Source organism: Perognathus longimembris, chromosome 3 (assembly GCF_023159225.1).
Source record: "Perognathus longimembris pacificus isolate PPM17 chromosome 3, ASM2315922v1, whole genome shotgun sequence".
Lineage (NCBI taxonomy): Eukaryota > Metazoa > Chordata > Mammalia > Rodentia > Heteromyidae > Perognathus > Perognathus longimembris.
Genome location: NC_063163.1, coordinates 97,692,158 through 97,708,628, shown reverse-complemented (window position 1 = coordinate 97,708,628; position 16,471 = coordinate 97,692,158). Strand labels below are relative to the sequence as shown.

Sequence of the window (16,471 nt, the reverse complement as noted above, 5' to 3'; positions counted from 1 at the left end):
AGAGACATCTCCCTAAGGACAAGTACAAGGTATTAATAGGAATTCCCAGGGACCAGCACAACACAATCCCAGCACACTTAAGTTGAGGAATAAATGATGAAAGAGAAGAAAAGCCACTTATTTTTATGCTACAACTGTCATATATCTGGAATTTTTTGTTGTTGTTCTTGTTGTAGGGCTTAACTCAGGGCCTGGGCACTGTCCTTGAGCTCTTTCAGTCAAGGCTAGCACTTTACTACTTTGAGCCACAGCTCCACTTCTGGTTTTCAAGTACTTAACTAGAGGTAGGAGTCTCACAGGGACTTTCTGCCTGGGCTGGTTTTGAACTAAGTCCTCGGATGTCAGTCTCCTGAGTAGCTAGGATTATAGAGGTGAGCCATCAGCACCCAGCACATCTTTTTAATTATTTTTTTCAAATAATTGTCTAGAAAATGTAAATAAGCAAAATAGACAAAAAGCAGATCTGCGCCAGTGGAGGGGGTGTTTTAGAAGGGCTAAAGATAAGGATGCTGAAATACTTCATTCCTTTCTCCACCAATTCAGAGGGCCTCTCAGAGAAATGTGTGAGAAATGTGTGGCTGAATAAACAAGAAGTTGTTAGGGGCTGGGAAGTAGTTGTTCACAGCTGTAATCCTAACTATTCAGGAGACTGAGATCTGAGGATCATGGCTCAAAGCCAGCCCAGGCAAGAAAGTACATGAAACTTATCTTCAATTAACCATCAAAAAGCTGGAAATAGAGCTGTGGCTCAAGTGGTACAGCACTAGCTTTAAGGAACAACAACAACAAAAAGTCCGGGGACAGTACTGAGGCTCTGACTGAGTTCCAACCCCAGGACAGGCACAAGAAAAATAAAGTTGTTAGAGGATGTGAATTTTTTTTTTTTTTTTTTTTTTTTTGCCAGTCCTGGGCCTTGGACTCAGGGCCTGAGCACTGTCCCTGGCCTCTTCTTGCTCAAGACCAGCACTCTGCCACTTGAGCCACAGCGCCACTTCTGGCTGTTTTCCATATATGTGGTGCTGGGGAATTGAACTGAGAGCTTTCATGTGTAGGAGGCAAGCACTCTTGCCACTAGGCCATATTCCCAGCCCTAGAGGATGTGATAATAGCACTTACTGAACAAATACTTGTGCTGGGGAGTACTAGAAATTCCACAAGCATATCTCATTTAATTCTCACAATTCTATATGAAGGTATAATGCATTTAATTACTCAAGCTTAGAAAAAAGGCTCATAAATAAATAAACTAAAAAATAATGATACTAAATTAATCTGAATAGACATAATGGAACTTGCTGCAATTTGGAAGTGACTTTTTAAATGCCTCAGCCTGTAGAAAAGCCAGGGATGGAAAAACACAACCAAAATACTCTCAAAAGTTCTTTGATTAGGCTGAGGCCAGCATAAGGGTAAAGTGTTTGTCTAGCATGCAGGAGGTCCTGGGCTCAATCCCCAGCACCGGGGTGGGGGGGGGGGGGATAAAATTCTCTTTGATGGCTGTTGTCCTCCCCTCCTTCAGCAGCGCAGTCTCCAGTCCTTCTCACTCAAGTTGCTTTTCTGAGGTCATCAAACCCAATATCCTCCCCATCCCATTTCTCCTCTTCAAGTTCCACTCTTCCTCTCCCTGACTTAGAACTTCACACTCCATAGTGAGTATAACTATGAGCACCACTTTAACCGTCTGCCCAGCATTACATTTCTCACCTCCTTGTCTTGGGTTTCTAGTTCCCAGCCTTTCCTGCCAGTTCCTCCTAAGGTGGTAAATGTTACCAACTGTGCATAGATAGCACCAGGACAGATTTTGGGTTTCCAATGTCACCTGGGACTTCATCACTCATCATCCAATGGCCTCCTTATTGCCAAATCCCTCTCTTCCTAGGCCTTACCTTCTAACACTGTCTGGCATTGCTCACCAAGGCCACCTTCTCAAAGCCAACTTGTCAAAAGTTGCAGATTGGCAGCTTAGAAATCCAGCCACACAGACAAATTTTGCTTGGCTCTTAAAGAGTTGAGCTTTCCCACAGTTTCCTTAAAACCAAGTAGGTTTCTGGTTCTCTCACATACTGTCTCTCCCTCCCACTCTGTCTCTCATATTGTTTCTCTCTCCCCCTCCCCTCCTCCCTCCCTTTCTCTCTCTCTCTCTCTCTGCTGTCTCTGTCTCTGTCTCTCTGTTGAACTAGGCTTGATCTCAGGTCCTGGGTAGTGTCCTTAGCTTTTTGCTCAAGACTGGTGCTCTACTGCTTGAACCACAATTCCACTTCTGGGCTGGCTTCAGCTTCCTGAGGATTGCCAGAGCCATTAGCACCTGGCTCTTGTTTCCTCTTGAAAATTAAGATTTGCAAAGTGGATCCACTCTTTCACTGCCCCTCAGGTTGCCTACCTAGATACCTGAAAGCTTTGAGTTGGCCTCAATCCTCCAGCCCCACTTTTTATTCCCCTGGATTAATGTGTGTGTGTGTGTGTGTATGCACGTGTGCATACACACTTGAACTGGGGACTATCCTTGACAAGCATCTTTTGCTCAGCGCTAGCACTTGACCACTTGAGCCACAGCTTTACTTTCTGCTCTTGGTAGTTTAGTGGAGGTGAGTCTCAGAGACTTTCCTGTCAGGTCTGGCTTGGAACGGAGATACTCAGATCTCAGCCTCTTGAATAGCGCACCGACAATTTCCTGGGCTTCTTTCCAGATTTTCAAACTCTCTGATTGCTCCTTCTTTTTTTTTTTTGGCCAGTCCTGGGCCTTGGACTCAGGGCCTGAGCACCGTCCCTGGCTTCTTCCCGCTCAAGGCTAGCACTCTGCCATCTGAGCCACAGCGCCCCTTCTGGCCGTTTTCCATATATGTGGTGCTGGGGAATCGAACCGAGAGCTTCATGTGTTAGGAGGCAAGCACTCTTGCCACTAGGCCATATTCCCAGCCCTGATTGCTCCTTCTTGATGTTTGTGGGTTGCAATACTTCCTTCACTTAACCTGTTGAGTCCGGTTTTCCAAGGTCCCCTTCTTGACAATTTTCTATTCCCACTATGTAGCCCCTACACCCAGAATTCGCCACTCCAAATAAAAAGCTATCGGTCGCTTATCTGTCCCCAACAATGTGTTAACTGTAAATATTTAAAGGTCTGAGACCTTTTGCTTCCCACACCTGTGCCTTCCCCAACATCTCCTGCATTGGTCGCCCCATCCTCCAGGCAGCCCCCAGCGCCTGGGCACTGGAAAAATAGTTTCCCAGCTAGGGACCAGCGGGTGGCCCAGCCCGCGCTCCCGGCAGGTGAGGGGGCGCGGCGCCCCTCACAGGCTCGCACAGATTAGGCACATTTGCACTCAGAGTCACTGGAAGGACAAGTGACTGGTCGATTCGAGTATCCCAGGTGGACGCGGGTCACTCACCTGGGGCGGGGCCACAGGCAGGCAGGCGGGGTGGGGCCGCACCTGCATTGCTCTTACCCGCGGACGGCGCGGCTTCGCTTCTCAACAGTTGCTGACGCGAAGCCCTCGGCTGGCCGGGAGCTTGGAGCCCCGCCCCCCAACCACCCGCGGGCTTCCGGGACCGCTCTAGGCCTGGCGGAGGTCCAGGTGTCTCGGTGGTCTTGCCTTTCCCTGGCCTTACCTTGGTCGGTGGCCCAGGGACACGATCAGAAGTCTCTCTGATCAGCGTCCCTAAAGCGTTTGCTAGCAATGGAGACAACACACCTGGGCTAGCGTTGGCTGGAGCACAGAGGAGGAAACTCAGGCTGAGAAAGACCAGTCTAGAGAGTCTGGCACCGGGCGCTACTGGGCACCGGAGTACCTGGAAGCTGGAGTTGGAAATTCGCAGAGCTGTGTACCCACACAGGCGGGGGTCCTGTTTGCACTCTGCTTTGAAAGGTATCCCTGGTCCTGGAGTGGGAGGTGAAAGGGTGAAGGCCCAAGAGATGGCTGGTAATGTAGGCGGCACCCTTTTTGTACCTTGGAGCCCCCAACTCTACTCCAGAAATGAGACCCCTCTTAGGGGCACCAGGAAGAAGGATAGGATGGATGTATTGCACTTTTTGGTTTGCATTATTTTGCTGATTCCGGGGATGGAACCTAGGGCCTCATGCACATGGAATACTCTACCACTGATCTATATCTTCCACCCACCCTCCCAGGGATGTGTTTTTGAACCTACATAAACCCCTAACCCAGGCACTCAGCTCTGCTTTTGATGCAAGATGTGCCTTTTCAAGCCAAAGCTCTCCTACTTGGCCCATGGTAGTTCTGATCTGGCTACACAGCCTGCAGGAAAGCCTTTCCCTGGAGACCAGTAAGAACACAACTGTCCAGGGATGCTGCCAGCCATCTGCCTAACCTACCTTCAACACCTTCAGCCCTGACCCTCAGGTGCCTAGTGATCCCTCCAAGCTCCCACTGTTGTGCCAAGTCGCCAGACCACCACCAAGAAGACCACCGAGACACAGACATTCCGAAATGCAATAGCAAGGCAAGACTTTATTCAAGCGGGGCCGCAGCCCGGGCCTTGTCCTACCCACCAACACAGCAGAGGTTAGGAGGCAGCCTCGAGCTGCGATCACACAGAGTTTATAAAGGCAAAACACAAAGTTACAGCAATCAGGTGTTCAAGTAAGCAAGATTATGGATACAAATCTGATTGGCTCAGGGCTCGAGGCATTCTAGGGGTGGTTAGAGTTAAGCATTCCCAGTCATTAGAGTTCTTGACCGGCTGGGCCCTAATAAGCTTGTCCTGGGTTTGCTCACAGGGCCTGTTTATCTCAGGTTTACGTGGTAAAGTGGGGCCTGACTTCAAAGTCTGGCTCTTCATTTTCCCCCTTCACCACCACCCACACACAACTGCCTCTCTTCCCCATTAAGGATCTTGTACAAAGATTCCAGAGGAGAAGCAAGGGCTGCCCCTCACCAAGCCAGCAACCTGGGCTCCTTAGGGACCAGCCACCCAGACCCATGGGCATTAAACCACAATCAGATCTGTGAGCTGAAGGTGGCTAGAGCTGCTTTCTTTTCCTACCAGTGCTTCAGGTCAGTGGAAAGACAAGCCACCAGGCTGAGCCCTTGGGGGATAGGGGCAAGGCAGGACTATTTCCCTTGGGGGTCTCAGGTGCTTCCTGTTCAACAACAAACCCCACAATTCACCCCCCTCCCACTCACAGACCAACCAATGACTTCTCAGCCAGGATTACATGGCCCCCATAATGACTGCTGCTGACATGTTGAATGTGATTAACCGATTTTACAAAGGAATGAAGCAAGACTGAGAAAAGAGAGGGGCCCAAAGTCAAGGGCAGAGAAGAGATTCATCCCATATCCCATCCCTAGAGATCAAGACCGTAATGAACACAGCAGAAGTAATCTGCATCATCCTCAGGCTGCACAGGGCTGATGGTCAAGACACAGGCATTGTGGACTATATCCTTGGCAGCCCAGAATCGATCGGCAATGTCAGCAGGCCGATGGTGGTCCTCCTCCGAATGGTAGTAGAGAAGAAGGCGGGGGGCACTGCCTGGCCGCTGCTGGTACCAGGACACACCATAGTCCAAAATGGTGGTATGGTGGGGGCTGAGTCTGCAGGAGAGTTGGGCCACTTGGCCTGGGAAGACCATTAGTGCATCCGGCTGGGCTAGGACTGGCTGTGAGACTGAGAGAAATAGATCCACTTAGGCCTGGCCTGGTCCCCTTTTCTCCTGCCCTTGCCTAGGAATGCTTGTGATATAGCAGCCTCCCCATCCCTGTACCCCTAAATGCCTGGAGCACAGCCCAGCAGACTTCCTGCCTACCTCTCTGCTCCAACCACAAGGAGACTACCACTTCCAAAGACCACTGCCATGGATTGGCCCTGTATTGGGCATGGGAGATCTGGTAACTTGGAGTGCCCTCTCTAATGCCTTCATTTCCCTCTATGAATGAGGGCTTTGGACTTAGTAACCCCCTAAGTCACTGTTAGTTCCATGTTTTTAGAAATCCACATTCAAAGCTGGGGGCAAGTTGCTCATAATCCTAGCTACTAGGGAGCTGAGCTCTGAGGATTTGGGTTCAAAGCCAGCCCAGACAGGAACGTTTCTGAGATTCTTATCTCCAATTAACCACAAAAAAGCTGAAGTGGACCTATGGCTCAAGTGGTAGCATGCTAGCCTTCAACAAAAAAGCTCAGAAACAGCACCCAGGTCCCAAGTTCAAGCCCCAGTACTAGCACCAAAAATAAAAAATAAAAATAAATCCACATTCAGTTAGGAAATTAAGACTCAAGACTGGAATCCTTTGGGTTCCTTGGCTACCCACTCCACTCATTCTGAAAGCTATTTCAAACCCTGGCTACAGGCTAACCACCCAGCCTCAGGCCACTGGCTGCTGGAGATTTGCTGAAGATTAGGTTGCCTTGAAGGCCCTTTGGGGGCAAGGAGCTGCCCATGCCAGCTTCCCCTGTGAAAGATGATCGGTCTAGTCTCCTCAGGGGGCCCAGAGGGAATCCCAAAGGGAAAATAGTGATCTGATCATCTACCAGTGGAGAAACCAAGGTTCACACAGGAAAATGACATCCCAGATCAGGGGCAAAGCTGCCTAAAGTTAAATCTCCTCTCTATCTCAGTGCCTCTGTTAAACACTCCCCACTGTCCCTATTGAAATTCTTCCTTGCCAGAGCCAACCACCACAACCTACCCCCAAGGCCAAGAGAGGGCTCACCTGTCAGGAAGGCTCCCATCAAAAGGAGGCACAAGTTCTGGGGGTGGGCCATGGCCAGAGCAGAGAAACAGGCAGGGAGTTTATTGAGCTGTGCTCCAGGATCTGAAGGACACTGGGCTGGAGAGGCTGCTGGGGCACAATAGAGCATGCAAATCAGCCCAGTGACTGAGTAGGGAAGTGTGTGACTGGAGCCAGGCCAGGCCCTGTCTCCCCAAATGTCAGGGTCCTGACACATGGTCCTCGGGAGATCAGAAGCCTGAAAGCCTACAGTTTTAGCAGGAGGTTGGAATCTTCCTCTTCCTCCTCTCCCTCCTCCTTTTCTTCTGCTTCTGCTGCTTCTTTTTACACTGGGCATCAATTCACAGCCCCAAATAGGCTAGGCAAATGCTGACATCTCCAGCCTTAAAATCTGCTTTTATTTTGAGGTATAACTGGCATACAAGAAAGTACACAAACATTAATTATATTTCATAATATATATCATTCATATACTATATTATGTGTATGACACCCCAAAATATCACTCCTACAGCCTCTATTCAACCAAATTTTAGAACATTTTAATTTCTGAAGAGGTCATCCCTCATACGGCTGGCTGTGCAGTCATCAACACCACACCCTTCACTCCTCCAGACCTCAAGTTAAAGGATTGGTCCTCAGCTTGGCATTATGGGGAGGTGGGGTTTACTGGAAGGTGTTCAGGCCAATGGGAGTATTCCCCTGAAGGAGACAGTGGGAACCCAGCTCCTTTTCTCTTTTGTTTCTCGGCCCATTACAAAGTGGCTTTGCTCAACTTCACACTTTCCACCATGATATACAACTTTCCACATACCCAGTAGCAACAGGAACAGCCAATCAAGAAATGAAACCTCCCACACAGTGAAATGAAACACTCTTTTCTCTTTATGAATTGAGTGCCTTGCCTAGTGCTGATGTCTCACACCTGTAATCCTAGCTACTCAGGAGGCTCAGATCTGAAGATTGCAGTTCAAAGCCAGCCCAGGAAGGAAAGTTTGGGAGACCCTTGTCTCCAATTAACTACCAGAAAACCAGAAGCGGAGCTGTGGCTCCAAGTGGTAAAGTGCTAGCTAGCCTTGAGTGGAAAAAGCTCAGGGACAAGGCCCAGGTCCCATGGCTGAAGAAAAAAAAAAAAGTTAAGTGCCTTAGGTGTTTGTTATGGTAACAGAAAACTAACAACCTCTAAGAGAAGTTATCATTGGAACTTTGTCACTTCCCCTACTTGATCCAGGCTTCAAGACCAGCTTCTTGCTGGTTATTTTGGAAATTGAGCCTTGTACATTTTTCTTGCCTACGCTGGCTTTGAACTGTGGTCCTCCAGATCTCAACTTCTTGAGTAGCTAGGATTATAAGTGTGAACCACTGACACCACCTATCAAGTTAATTTTGCCTGCTTTAGAAACTCTACTCTAAATGCAATGGCAGTATATGTTTTGTCTGTGTGTGTATGTGTGTGTGCATGTGAACATGCCTACCTCCATGTTTTTTGTGTTTTTTTTTTTGGCCAGTCCTGGGCCTTGGACTCAGGGCCTGAGCACTGTCCCTGGCTTCTTCCCGCTCAAGGCTAGGACTCTGCCACTTGAGCCACAGCGCCGCTTCTGGCCGTTTTCTTTATATGTGGTGCTGGGGAATCGAACCTAGGGCCTCGTGTATCCGAGGCAGGCACTCTTGCCACTAGGCTATATCCCCAGCCCCTACCTCCATGTTTTATCCAACAATATGAGTCATTCATGTGAGTGTGTCTGCATTCTCATAACTGTATGTAACTTCTTATGTGAACACATCACAATTGGTTTAGCCATTGTCCTGCTATTAGACACTAGAGTATTTCTGGTCATTGGCCACACCCAATAAAAGTGCTACAGCCATTTCTGCCAATCAAAAGAGATACCTATTCTCTCTCCCTCCCTCCCTCCCTCCCTCCCTCCCTCCCTCCCTCCCTCCCTTTCTCCCTCCCTCTCCTTTCTTCTTTCTCTGTCTCTCTTTCTGGAGAGACATCCAAGACTGGTAGTGTAAGGCCTAGACAAAATATTAATACAATCTAAATAATTTAGGTAGCCAGAAGTCAGTGGAGTCATTATTCAAAACGCACTTATGGCCCTGCCTAAATAATTGAGCTTGAATAAAACTGCTGTTTACTTCCCCACACCTAAGGAGTTAAAATCAGTCCTTCTCAGCCATAGCCAACTATTAACAATGTTATTCCTTGTTAGCTATTCTAAGAAAATGCCAAGGATTTAGACTCTGGGAAACATGTCTCAAACCTCCTTTTGTGTGGTAACCTCCCCAGCTTCAGCCGCAGGTGGCGGATAAGGCCTCAAGGTCTAGCTACTCCTTCAGGCAAGATAACAGCTAGACAGCCGTGAAGGATGGCACGTATGTCATGGGGCCCAGACCATCAAGCTTAGGTCACCACCCCCATGAGCTGACCAACCACCTATTCCAGACCTGTACCCCCTACTGGTCGCACCAACAGCTTTTAGAATTGTTTTATTATTTTCCTGCGGCATGTTGTAATTTGCTGCATGATACTAAGATGCATAAAATGCCCCTGACAACCCTATAAAAAACCCGGCTAGATAGAAGGGCAGGGCTCTCAATCCAGATCCACTGTGTCGGTGAAGGTTGTGAGTCCAGGCTCGAGCTTGCAATAAAGACTCTCGTGTACTTGCATCAGAATCGGCTCCTTGGTGGTCTTTGGGGGCCCCTGAACCCTGGTCATAACAGTGGGAAATGTGTACTTTTCACTTTAGCACTTTCAGGGTTCACTCTCACTAGCTTCACTTTCACCAGCTGGGTAAAAGTTCTAGAGGCTTCATATCCTCGGCATCCTTAACGTTGTTCACCTCTTTCACTTGCCACAAAGAGGACAGCTGTGGTGCTTTACAACCTTGGGATTTAAACCCAAGGTTTCAGACATGTTACTTGCTGCATGGTTTCAAACAAGTTATTTCTTCTCCATGTGCCTCTATTTTCCCATCTGGGAACACGTTGGAAGCTAGAAGGTAGTAGAGATAGTAGCTCTGTTGGCTCAGTGCTGAACACACTGACTGCATTTACTAAGTGCTCTAGCTTAGCTCTAGCATGTCCCTTTAAGACTGATATATTAACAGCTCTCTTTAACTGAAGCCTCCTGAGCTGAGCAATCTTGGTGGAGGTTACAAAGCCCTCTTGGGTATCTCACTCCATTCCTGACACCTCATGAAGGATTTCCATGACACTCAGAATTAAAGGTTCCTTTCTCTATGGTAGCACTGAAGATGAGCCCCTGACTTAGTAGTCGCTAACAGAGCTGTAAAAGGCCTGGAATGACCTTTTCTTTGTGTGTCTGGCTCTGGATTCTGGCATTGAACTCTCCATCCTTAGTGCTTCCTGAGCTGTGATCTGCAAAATAAAGGCCTGTTTCCTCCGTGCTGTTTCATCACTACAACCTCTGGCACTATTGGGGTTTGAACATGCTAGGCAGGTACCTACTCTGCCACTTAAGCACCTCGAGTCCTAAAGATGATTTTTTTAACACTAGTATATTTCTGTTAGACATGACACTACTAATTCCAGCATTCAGAAGTCTGAAGCTAGAGAATCGTGAGTTTGAGGCCATACTGAGCTACACAGTGAAATATTGTCTCAACACAACAGTAACAACAAAAAAAGTGTTAGGACTTTTAACCCTTACAACAACCTTGCTAGATCATAGTGTGCAGTCCCTTTTACAGGTGAGAACAGAGGCCATTCAAGAAAAAGAAAAGTGCTGATTCAGTGAAAGAATGAACCAATGGTGAGTTGCCTGGAAGATCCACCCATCCTATCTTGCCATCCAGAAATCTTCCCAGAGGACAGGACAGTCAAATTACAGAGATAATCCTCTTAGCACTCAAGAAGGGTTTGGTAAGGGGGGGTGGGCAGGGCAGGACACAGAAGAAGATAGAGGGAAGGCAGTAGGGAAAAATGCAAAGAGAAAGAATGAAGAAGACAGAAATAGAAAAAAATCCAATTAAAGGAATAATACAGGAAGACCATAGAGCCAGAAACAAAGGAGACCCAGCTAGGTGCCAGGGTTCATGCCTATCATCCTACGCTATTTGAAAGGCTGAGAATGAGAAGATTGAGATTGGAGACCAACTCGGCCAGAAAAGCCCAAGAGATCCATCTCCACAGAAGGGAAGCAGAACAGAGTGCTAACACCTGTGATCTCAGAAACAATGCAGGAAGCTTAAAAGCAGGTGGCTCAAGCATGTACCAGGGTAGGAAGGAAGACCTTGTCCTAAAAATATAAAAGAGAAGGTTAGAGATGTGGCTAAGCGGAAGAGCTCCACCTTGAGTAAGTTTCACTTCAAATCCCAGTACAACCAAAAAGAGAAAGAGGAGGAGGGGAGGGGGAAGGAAAAGAAGGGAACAGAGAAAAGGAAGAGAGACAGAAAAATATAAGAAACCAGTTGGTGGCAAGAGCTAGGCTGGGGATGTAGCTGAGTGTGCCACCCTTCACCCAACTTTTCATGCCTCTGAGTATGGCCACACACACACTTACCTCCCTACTTAGTGCACATCATGTCCTGGGTTTGATACCCAGCAGATGACAAAAACAAAAAGAAGGAAGAAAATAGAGAAAAATAGAAGCAGAAGAGCTGTTAATCCACAAATGTTTGTGGATTCCTAGATTGTTGTGGGTCTGGAAAGCCCTGAGATAAGACAAAAGTAGAACAATGCAAAGTAGCTGGGCCTCACTGGAAAACACATTCGCTTTGTCTTCTGAAGTTAAACCCTACATTCAGCCGATGACCCAGCAGTCCCTCTGGTGGTATTTACTAGGCCATAGAAATTAAAATCTCTGTTTACCCAAGAACCTGCAGGAAAATGTTTATACTAGTTTTGTTCATAATTTCCCCAAACTAGAAATAAGCCAAAAAGACAATAAGTGAGTAGATCAACCAACTGTAGGACATCCAGACAATGGAACTGAGAGGAAGAAAGAAAGGATGCCTTTGGCTGCATCACACTGAATGAAAGATGCAGCAGGTTCCAAACTGTGTCATTCTATTTACATGATATTATGGAAAAAGCAGGAACAAAAGAACAAATAACAGGGCTGGGAATATGGCCTAGTGGCAAGAGTGCTTGCCTCATATACATGAAGCCCTGGGTTCAATTCCCCAGCACCACATATATAGAAAATGGCCAGAAGTGGCGCTGTGGCTCAAGTGGCAGAGTGCTAGCCTTGAGCAAAAAGAAGCCAGGGACAGTGCTCAGGCCCTGAGTCCAAGCCCAGAACTGGCCAAAAAAACAAAAAAAAAAAAAAAACAAGCCCCAGGACTGGCAAAAAAAAAATAATAATAACAAGAACAAACAGAACAGTGGATGACAGGGGTAGGGGTGGACTAAATAACAATTACAGATGTCTAAAGATTAAGTTTACTTAGGAAGACAATTATATTGAAATAGGAATGTCTGTTCTATAATAAATTGTAAGTTATTCAAGAAGATTAAGGAAGATGGTGTTTTGTTTTTCAAAAACAAATGGTGTTTAGTCCTGGAATTTGAACTGAGAGCCTGGGCACTGTCCCTAAGCATTTTTGCTCAAGGCTAGCATTCTACCATTTGAGCCACTGTTCCACTTATAGCTTCTGTTGGTAGGTAATTGAAATAAGAATCTCATAGACTTTCTGCCCAAGCTGGCTTCGAACCTGGGGCTTTTACTCAAGGCCTGGGTGCTGCCCCTGAGCTGTTTTGCTCAAGGCTATGCTCTACCACCTTGAGCCACAGCTCCATTTCTGGCTTTTTGCTTATTGATTGGAGGTAAGTCTCACAGACTTTCCTTCCCAGGCTGGCTTCAAACCTCAGTCTTCAGATCTCAGCCTCCTGAGTAGCTAGGATTACAGATGTGAGCCACCAGTGCCCAGCATCGAAGAGAAAGTTTTTTGGCATTGATACTTGGTATTGAACTCAAGGTCTTATACTTGTTGTACCACTTAAGCCCCTTCCCTAGCTTTTTTTGCTTTAGTTACTTTTGGATAGGTCTTTTTTGCCCAGTCAGCTATGGAAGGCAGCCTTCCTACCTATGCCTCCCATGTAGCTGGAATTACAGACACAAACCACCATGCTAAACCAGATGTTGATTGAATTAGTCTCATTAACTTTCTGTCCAGCTGGCCTTAAATGGTGAGGCTATCTTTGATGCCCCCCCTCGCCCCTCCAAATAGTTGGGATTGTAGTCCTGTGCCACAGTACCTGGCCAAGAGGAAGTTTTTAAAGGTGAAATGAACTACATACAGTAGTTTGAAACAATAATCCTTGGCTACTGAGATCAGTAACAAGAGTGGCCTCTGTCTAAGATTAAATACACAGTTGTTGGGCAGACACCCTTGTAAAAGGATTTCTGTGTAAGGTTTCAGTGGCCTTTGTGCAATGTTGTGGTTCTGGCAGATCCTTTTGTGAATAACTGTTGTTATCAGATGTACAGGAGATTTCCTCCTCTCATTTCCCAGATCTAGTTTAGTTATTAGAGGAAGGGGAAGAGGCTAAGGTGTAACAAAAGGGATTCCATTTTTATGCTGGCAACTTTTCCAACCTCAGAGTAGTACAAAGGAATCTGCTTTGGAGCTATAATGGTTTTATGAGATTGGCTAAAATTAGGAAACACTGACTATGGTGGTGCATTCCTGTCATCCAAGCTACTTGCTTGGTTTGGGAAACCAAGGCAGAAGGACCTTGACTTTGAAATTAATTTGGGCAGAGTTAGCACGACCCTATCTTGGAAACAAACAAAACAAAACAAAATTAGTCAGGTGCTGGTGGCTCACGCCTGTAATCCTAGCAGATTCATTCACCCGGGTTCCTCAGACAAGTACCCTCATCTCTGGAGGTTGAGATCTGAGGATCGCCGTTCAAAGCCATCCGGGGCAAGAAAGTCGGTGAGACTTGGTTCCAGTTAATCATCAGAAAACCGGAGTGGTGCTGAGTTCAAGCCCCATGGCCAAAAAGAAAGAAACAAGGACAGAAGAAAAAAGCTAGAATTGCGGGAGACAGGAAAAAGACCCCTGAAGAGAGCTCCCCCTCCCCTGGAAGGCATCCCGCATCTCCCGAGCGCCGGCTGGAGCGCCCGCCCCGTCGGGCCGTCTCCTGGATACTCGGGGTCAGGCGTTTCCCGTCTAGACTGGCGGCCTGCGCTGCCGTGGAGACCCGCTGGGGAGCGGACCCAGCAAGAGGCAGAAGGAAGACGGGGTCCAGAGGCGCTGGTCGGAGCAGGGGGTTGAGCCGGAGTCTGAGCCACCCTCTCAAGCACCCGTCTCCGCAGGGTCCCACCCGGGAGCCGAGCTCAAATCTGTGGCGGGATTCGGGATTCGGGTCTGCCTACATCCCCGCTGTAGGCCATGTTCATCACCGTGAAGTATGGAGGTAAGTGGGGAGGGGAGCCATGGAAACCGGGAAGCACACCCAGAGGCCAGGCTCCGGGAGGTAGAGGAAGGAGCTGTACAGACGAGGGGAACAGAGGCTTGGGGAAGGGGGCCGCAGAGAGGAGGCAAAGAGAACGCCTAAGCCTGTCCCATCCGGACGAGCCCGCCACAGTGCCGCCCAGCCTTGCGTAATCCGCTTCACTCCAGGCCGGGCTTCCGGAGCACAGACGGCCGCTGAAGTCTGAAGCAGTTCTTGCAATCCCGTCCCTCCTTCCATCCACCCTCCCCACCCCACCCCACCCTCCTGGAAGGGGATGGGTCTGCAGTGCTCGGAGGAGGACCTGAGAAGCGTGGTTAGCGCCAGGGGGCTGTCCTAATGCAGAGATGGGGCCGGGGGTGGGGATGGGGGGGTGGCGCTAACGGGGGCTTAGCCAATGCTAGGGATCCCGTCTGGTGGGTCCAATCCCATCTCTAGGCAGGAGTGGATAGGTCTCCAGAACAGGTAGGCCGCAGTTGTCTGGGCTATTGTGCCCATTACCCAGACCTAGCTGCTAGTCTCACTTGCCGCACTGGAGAGGGGATAGAGAGGACAGCAGGGTATCCTGCCAGCTCACTTCTGCTCTCTCCTCCTCATAGCCGGCTGTTGGGAGCTGGTGAATCCCTGGTGCAGCCTAGTGACCCTCACTGCCCACCTGAAGCAGAGGGGGCAGATCCCCCCAGATGGTGAGGAGTCAGGAAAAGGTCTGGGGAAGAGTAGCTGTGGGACCCCCAGGCAGGAGTGCCAGCTCTGCTCAGCCCCTCTCCATGTCCTCCCAGTGACCATCGCCCTCTTGGCTGAGGATGGGCATCTAGTGAGCCTGGATAAGGGCCTGGAGACCTCCTCCACCCCTTCTATGGGTAGTTCCCTGCTGCAGGAGCGAAGGACCTATATCCTGGTGCGCATCATCAGTAAGTGGGACCAACACTCTCCTTAATAGCTATGGTGGAATGTAAGAGTCACAGCAGGTCACAGACCATTCAAGGCCCTGCCCCACCCCCCTACCTTAGTGGGGTCCCAATACCCTTCCCAGCCTCCCCAACCCCCCCAGCATTCAGTCAGAGTGACAGGGAGTCATTTGTCCTTTCTCAATACTCCACAGAGGGAGAGGATGGAGCCCCCAACTGCTATGAGTCCCTGTTGGAAAACCTGGATGACCAGAGTCCAGAGTTGGCAGGTGAGTGTTAGGGTTGAATTAGAAAAGGGTACATGCCAGCAGAACTTCCTGGGTCTTCCCAGCTCTCACCAGCAGGGCATCCTGGGTCTTCCAGAGGAGCTGCGCTGGCTGTCAGGTCTCCCTGCCATGGGCAACAGCCCAAGGAGACGCCTGGGCACTAGGAATGGCCTCCAGGAGCAAGACCCCCCTTCAAGGTCCCGAAGAGTAGGCTCCATACCATCCAAGACCCGCTAGCTGGAGCCAGGTACAGACAAGGTATGAGCAATAAGAAAGATACACTCCAAAATGGGATCACTTCCTGGGGCCAGACACAAGGCATGCTGAGAGGCAAACCCTCAATACCAAACCCACACAACATCTGTATCCAGATGTTCTACTGCTTGGCTGGACTAAGAACAGGAGTGCTTTCAGTGCTTAGGAATAGAGTGTGAAATATAGAAAGTGCTCAGTGCACAACTGCTGAATGAACTCAGTGAGTGTATGTGATAGAACAGCCCGTACTGAGTATGAAGGGCTTATTCCTCTGTCCCAACAGGCCCTGTGACCTGACACACTATAGCCAAGTGGCCAAGCTGGACTTAGATCTAAGGGAACTGGCTGTAACCTCTGCCTCATGTGATCAGCTACAAACTGACAGCAGCCCAACAGAACTCCTCTTTCAGAATCTGGAATTACTGAGAAGTTGCATCAGCTAGAGGGGCAAGGTCACAGACAGAATATGAGACTCTTGGGGAGACCCTTAAAATGTAGATACAGAGAAAGGGGCCCAGGCAGAAACAAGGGTGAAGGGGGCAGTGTCCGTGTGGGCAAAGACAACAATCTCCTGAGATTACAACCAGCCAGTCTGATGCCCTTGGGGATCATCTGCTAATGCCTCTGAGCTTTTTTGCTCAAGGCTAGCATTCTACCACTTTAAGACACAGTCCACTTCCAATTTTCTGGTTGTTAATTAGAGGTAAGCATCTCATTGACTTTCCTGCCCAGACTGGCTTCCAACTGTGATCTTTAGTAGCTAGGATTACAGGCATGAGCCACAAGGTCTGGCTAATCATCATTCTACTTTGGACTGCCCAAAGTATCATTGGCTAGAGTACAGATGAAAACAAGGCTCTTCTCTTGACTTCCAGCATACCTATATCTATTTCCATTGACCGCTGAACAGGCAGGGTATTCCAGG

At 48.6% G+C, this 16,471-nt stretch overlaps 3 protein-coding genes across 6 annotated transcripts in view; 2 read left to right on the top strand and 1 right to left on the bottom strand.

The window, feature by feature from the left end:
* LOC125349433 (G-rich sequence factor 1-like) overlaps positions 1 to 16,471 on the top strand; it is a 111,075-nt gene that overhangs the window by 9,014 nt on the left and 85,590 nt on the right.
* LOC125349445 (pre-B lymphocyte protein 3-like) lies at positions 5,209 to 6,772 on the bottom strand. Its single transcript, XM_048343594.1, has 2 exons — positions 6,672 to 6,772; positions 5,209 to 5,628 (listed from the first exon to the last, which is right to left on the bottom strand). The coding sequence occupies exons 1-2, from the start codon at positions 6,721 to 6,723 to the stop codon at positions 5,306 to 5,308; spliced, it is 375 nt and encodes a 124-aa protein (XP_048199551.1). The 5' UTR covers positions 6,724 to 6,772; the 3' UTR covers positions 5,209 to 5,305.
* On the top strand, positions 13,984 to 16,282 carry LOC125349439 (uncharacterized protein C22orf15-like). 4 transcript variants are annotated; one of them, XM_048343586.1, is made up of 5 exons: positions 13,984 to 14,081; positions 14,717 to 15,028; positions 15,220 to 15,294; positions 15,389 to 15,549; positions 15,830 to 16,282. In XM_048343586.1, the coding sequence occupies exons 1-4, from the start codon at positions 14,057 to 14,059 to the stop codon at positions 15,526 to 15,528; spliced, it is 552 nt and encodes a 183-aa protein (XP_048199543.1). In that variant the 5' UTR covers positions 13,984 to 14,056; the 3' UTR covers positions 15,529 to 15,549; positions 15,830 to 16,282. The 4 variants fall into 4 exon arrangements, with proteins under 4 accessions (XP_048199543.1, XP_048199545.1, XP_048199544.1 ...); XM_048343588.1 differs by lacking the exon at positions 15,830 to 16,282 and having other exon boundaries at positions 14,717 to 14,803; positions 14,897 to 15,028; positions 15,389 to 15,663; XM_048343587.1 differs by lacking the exon at positions 15,830 to 16,282 and having other exon boundaries at positions 14,717 to 14,803; positions 14,876 to 15,028; positions 15,389 to 15,663.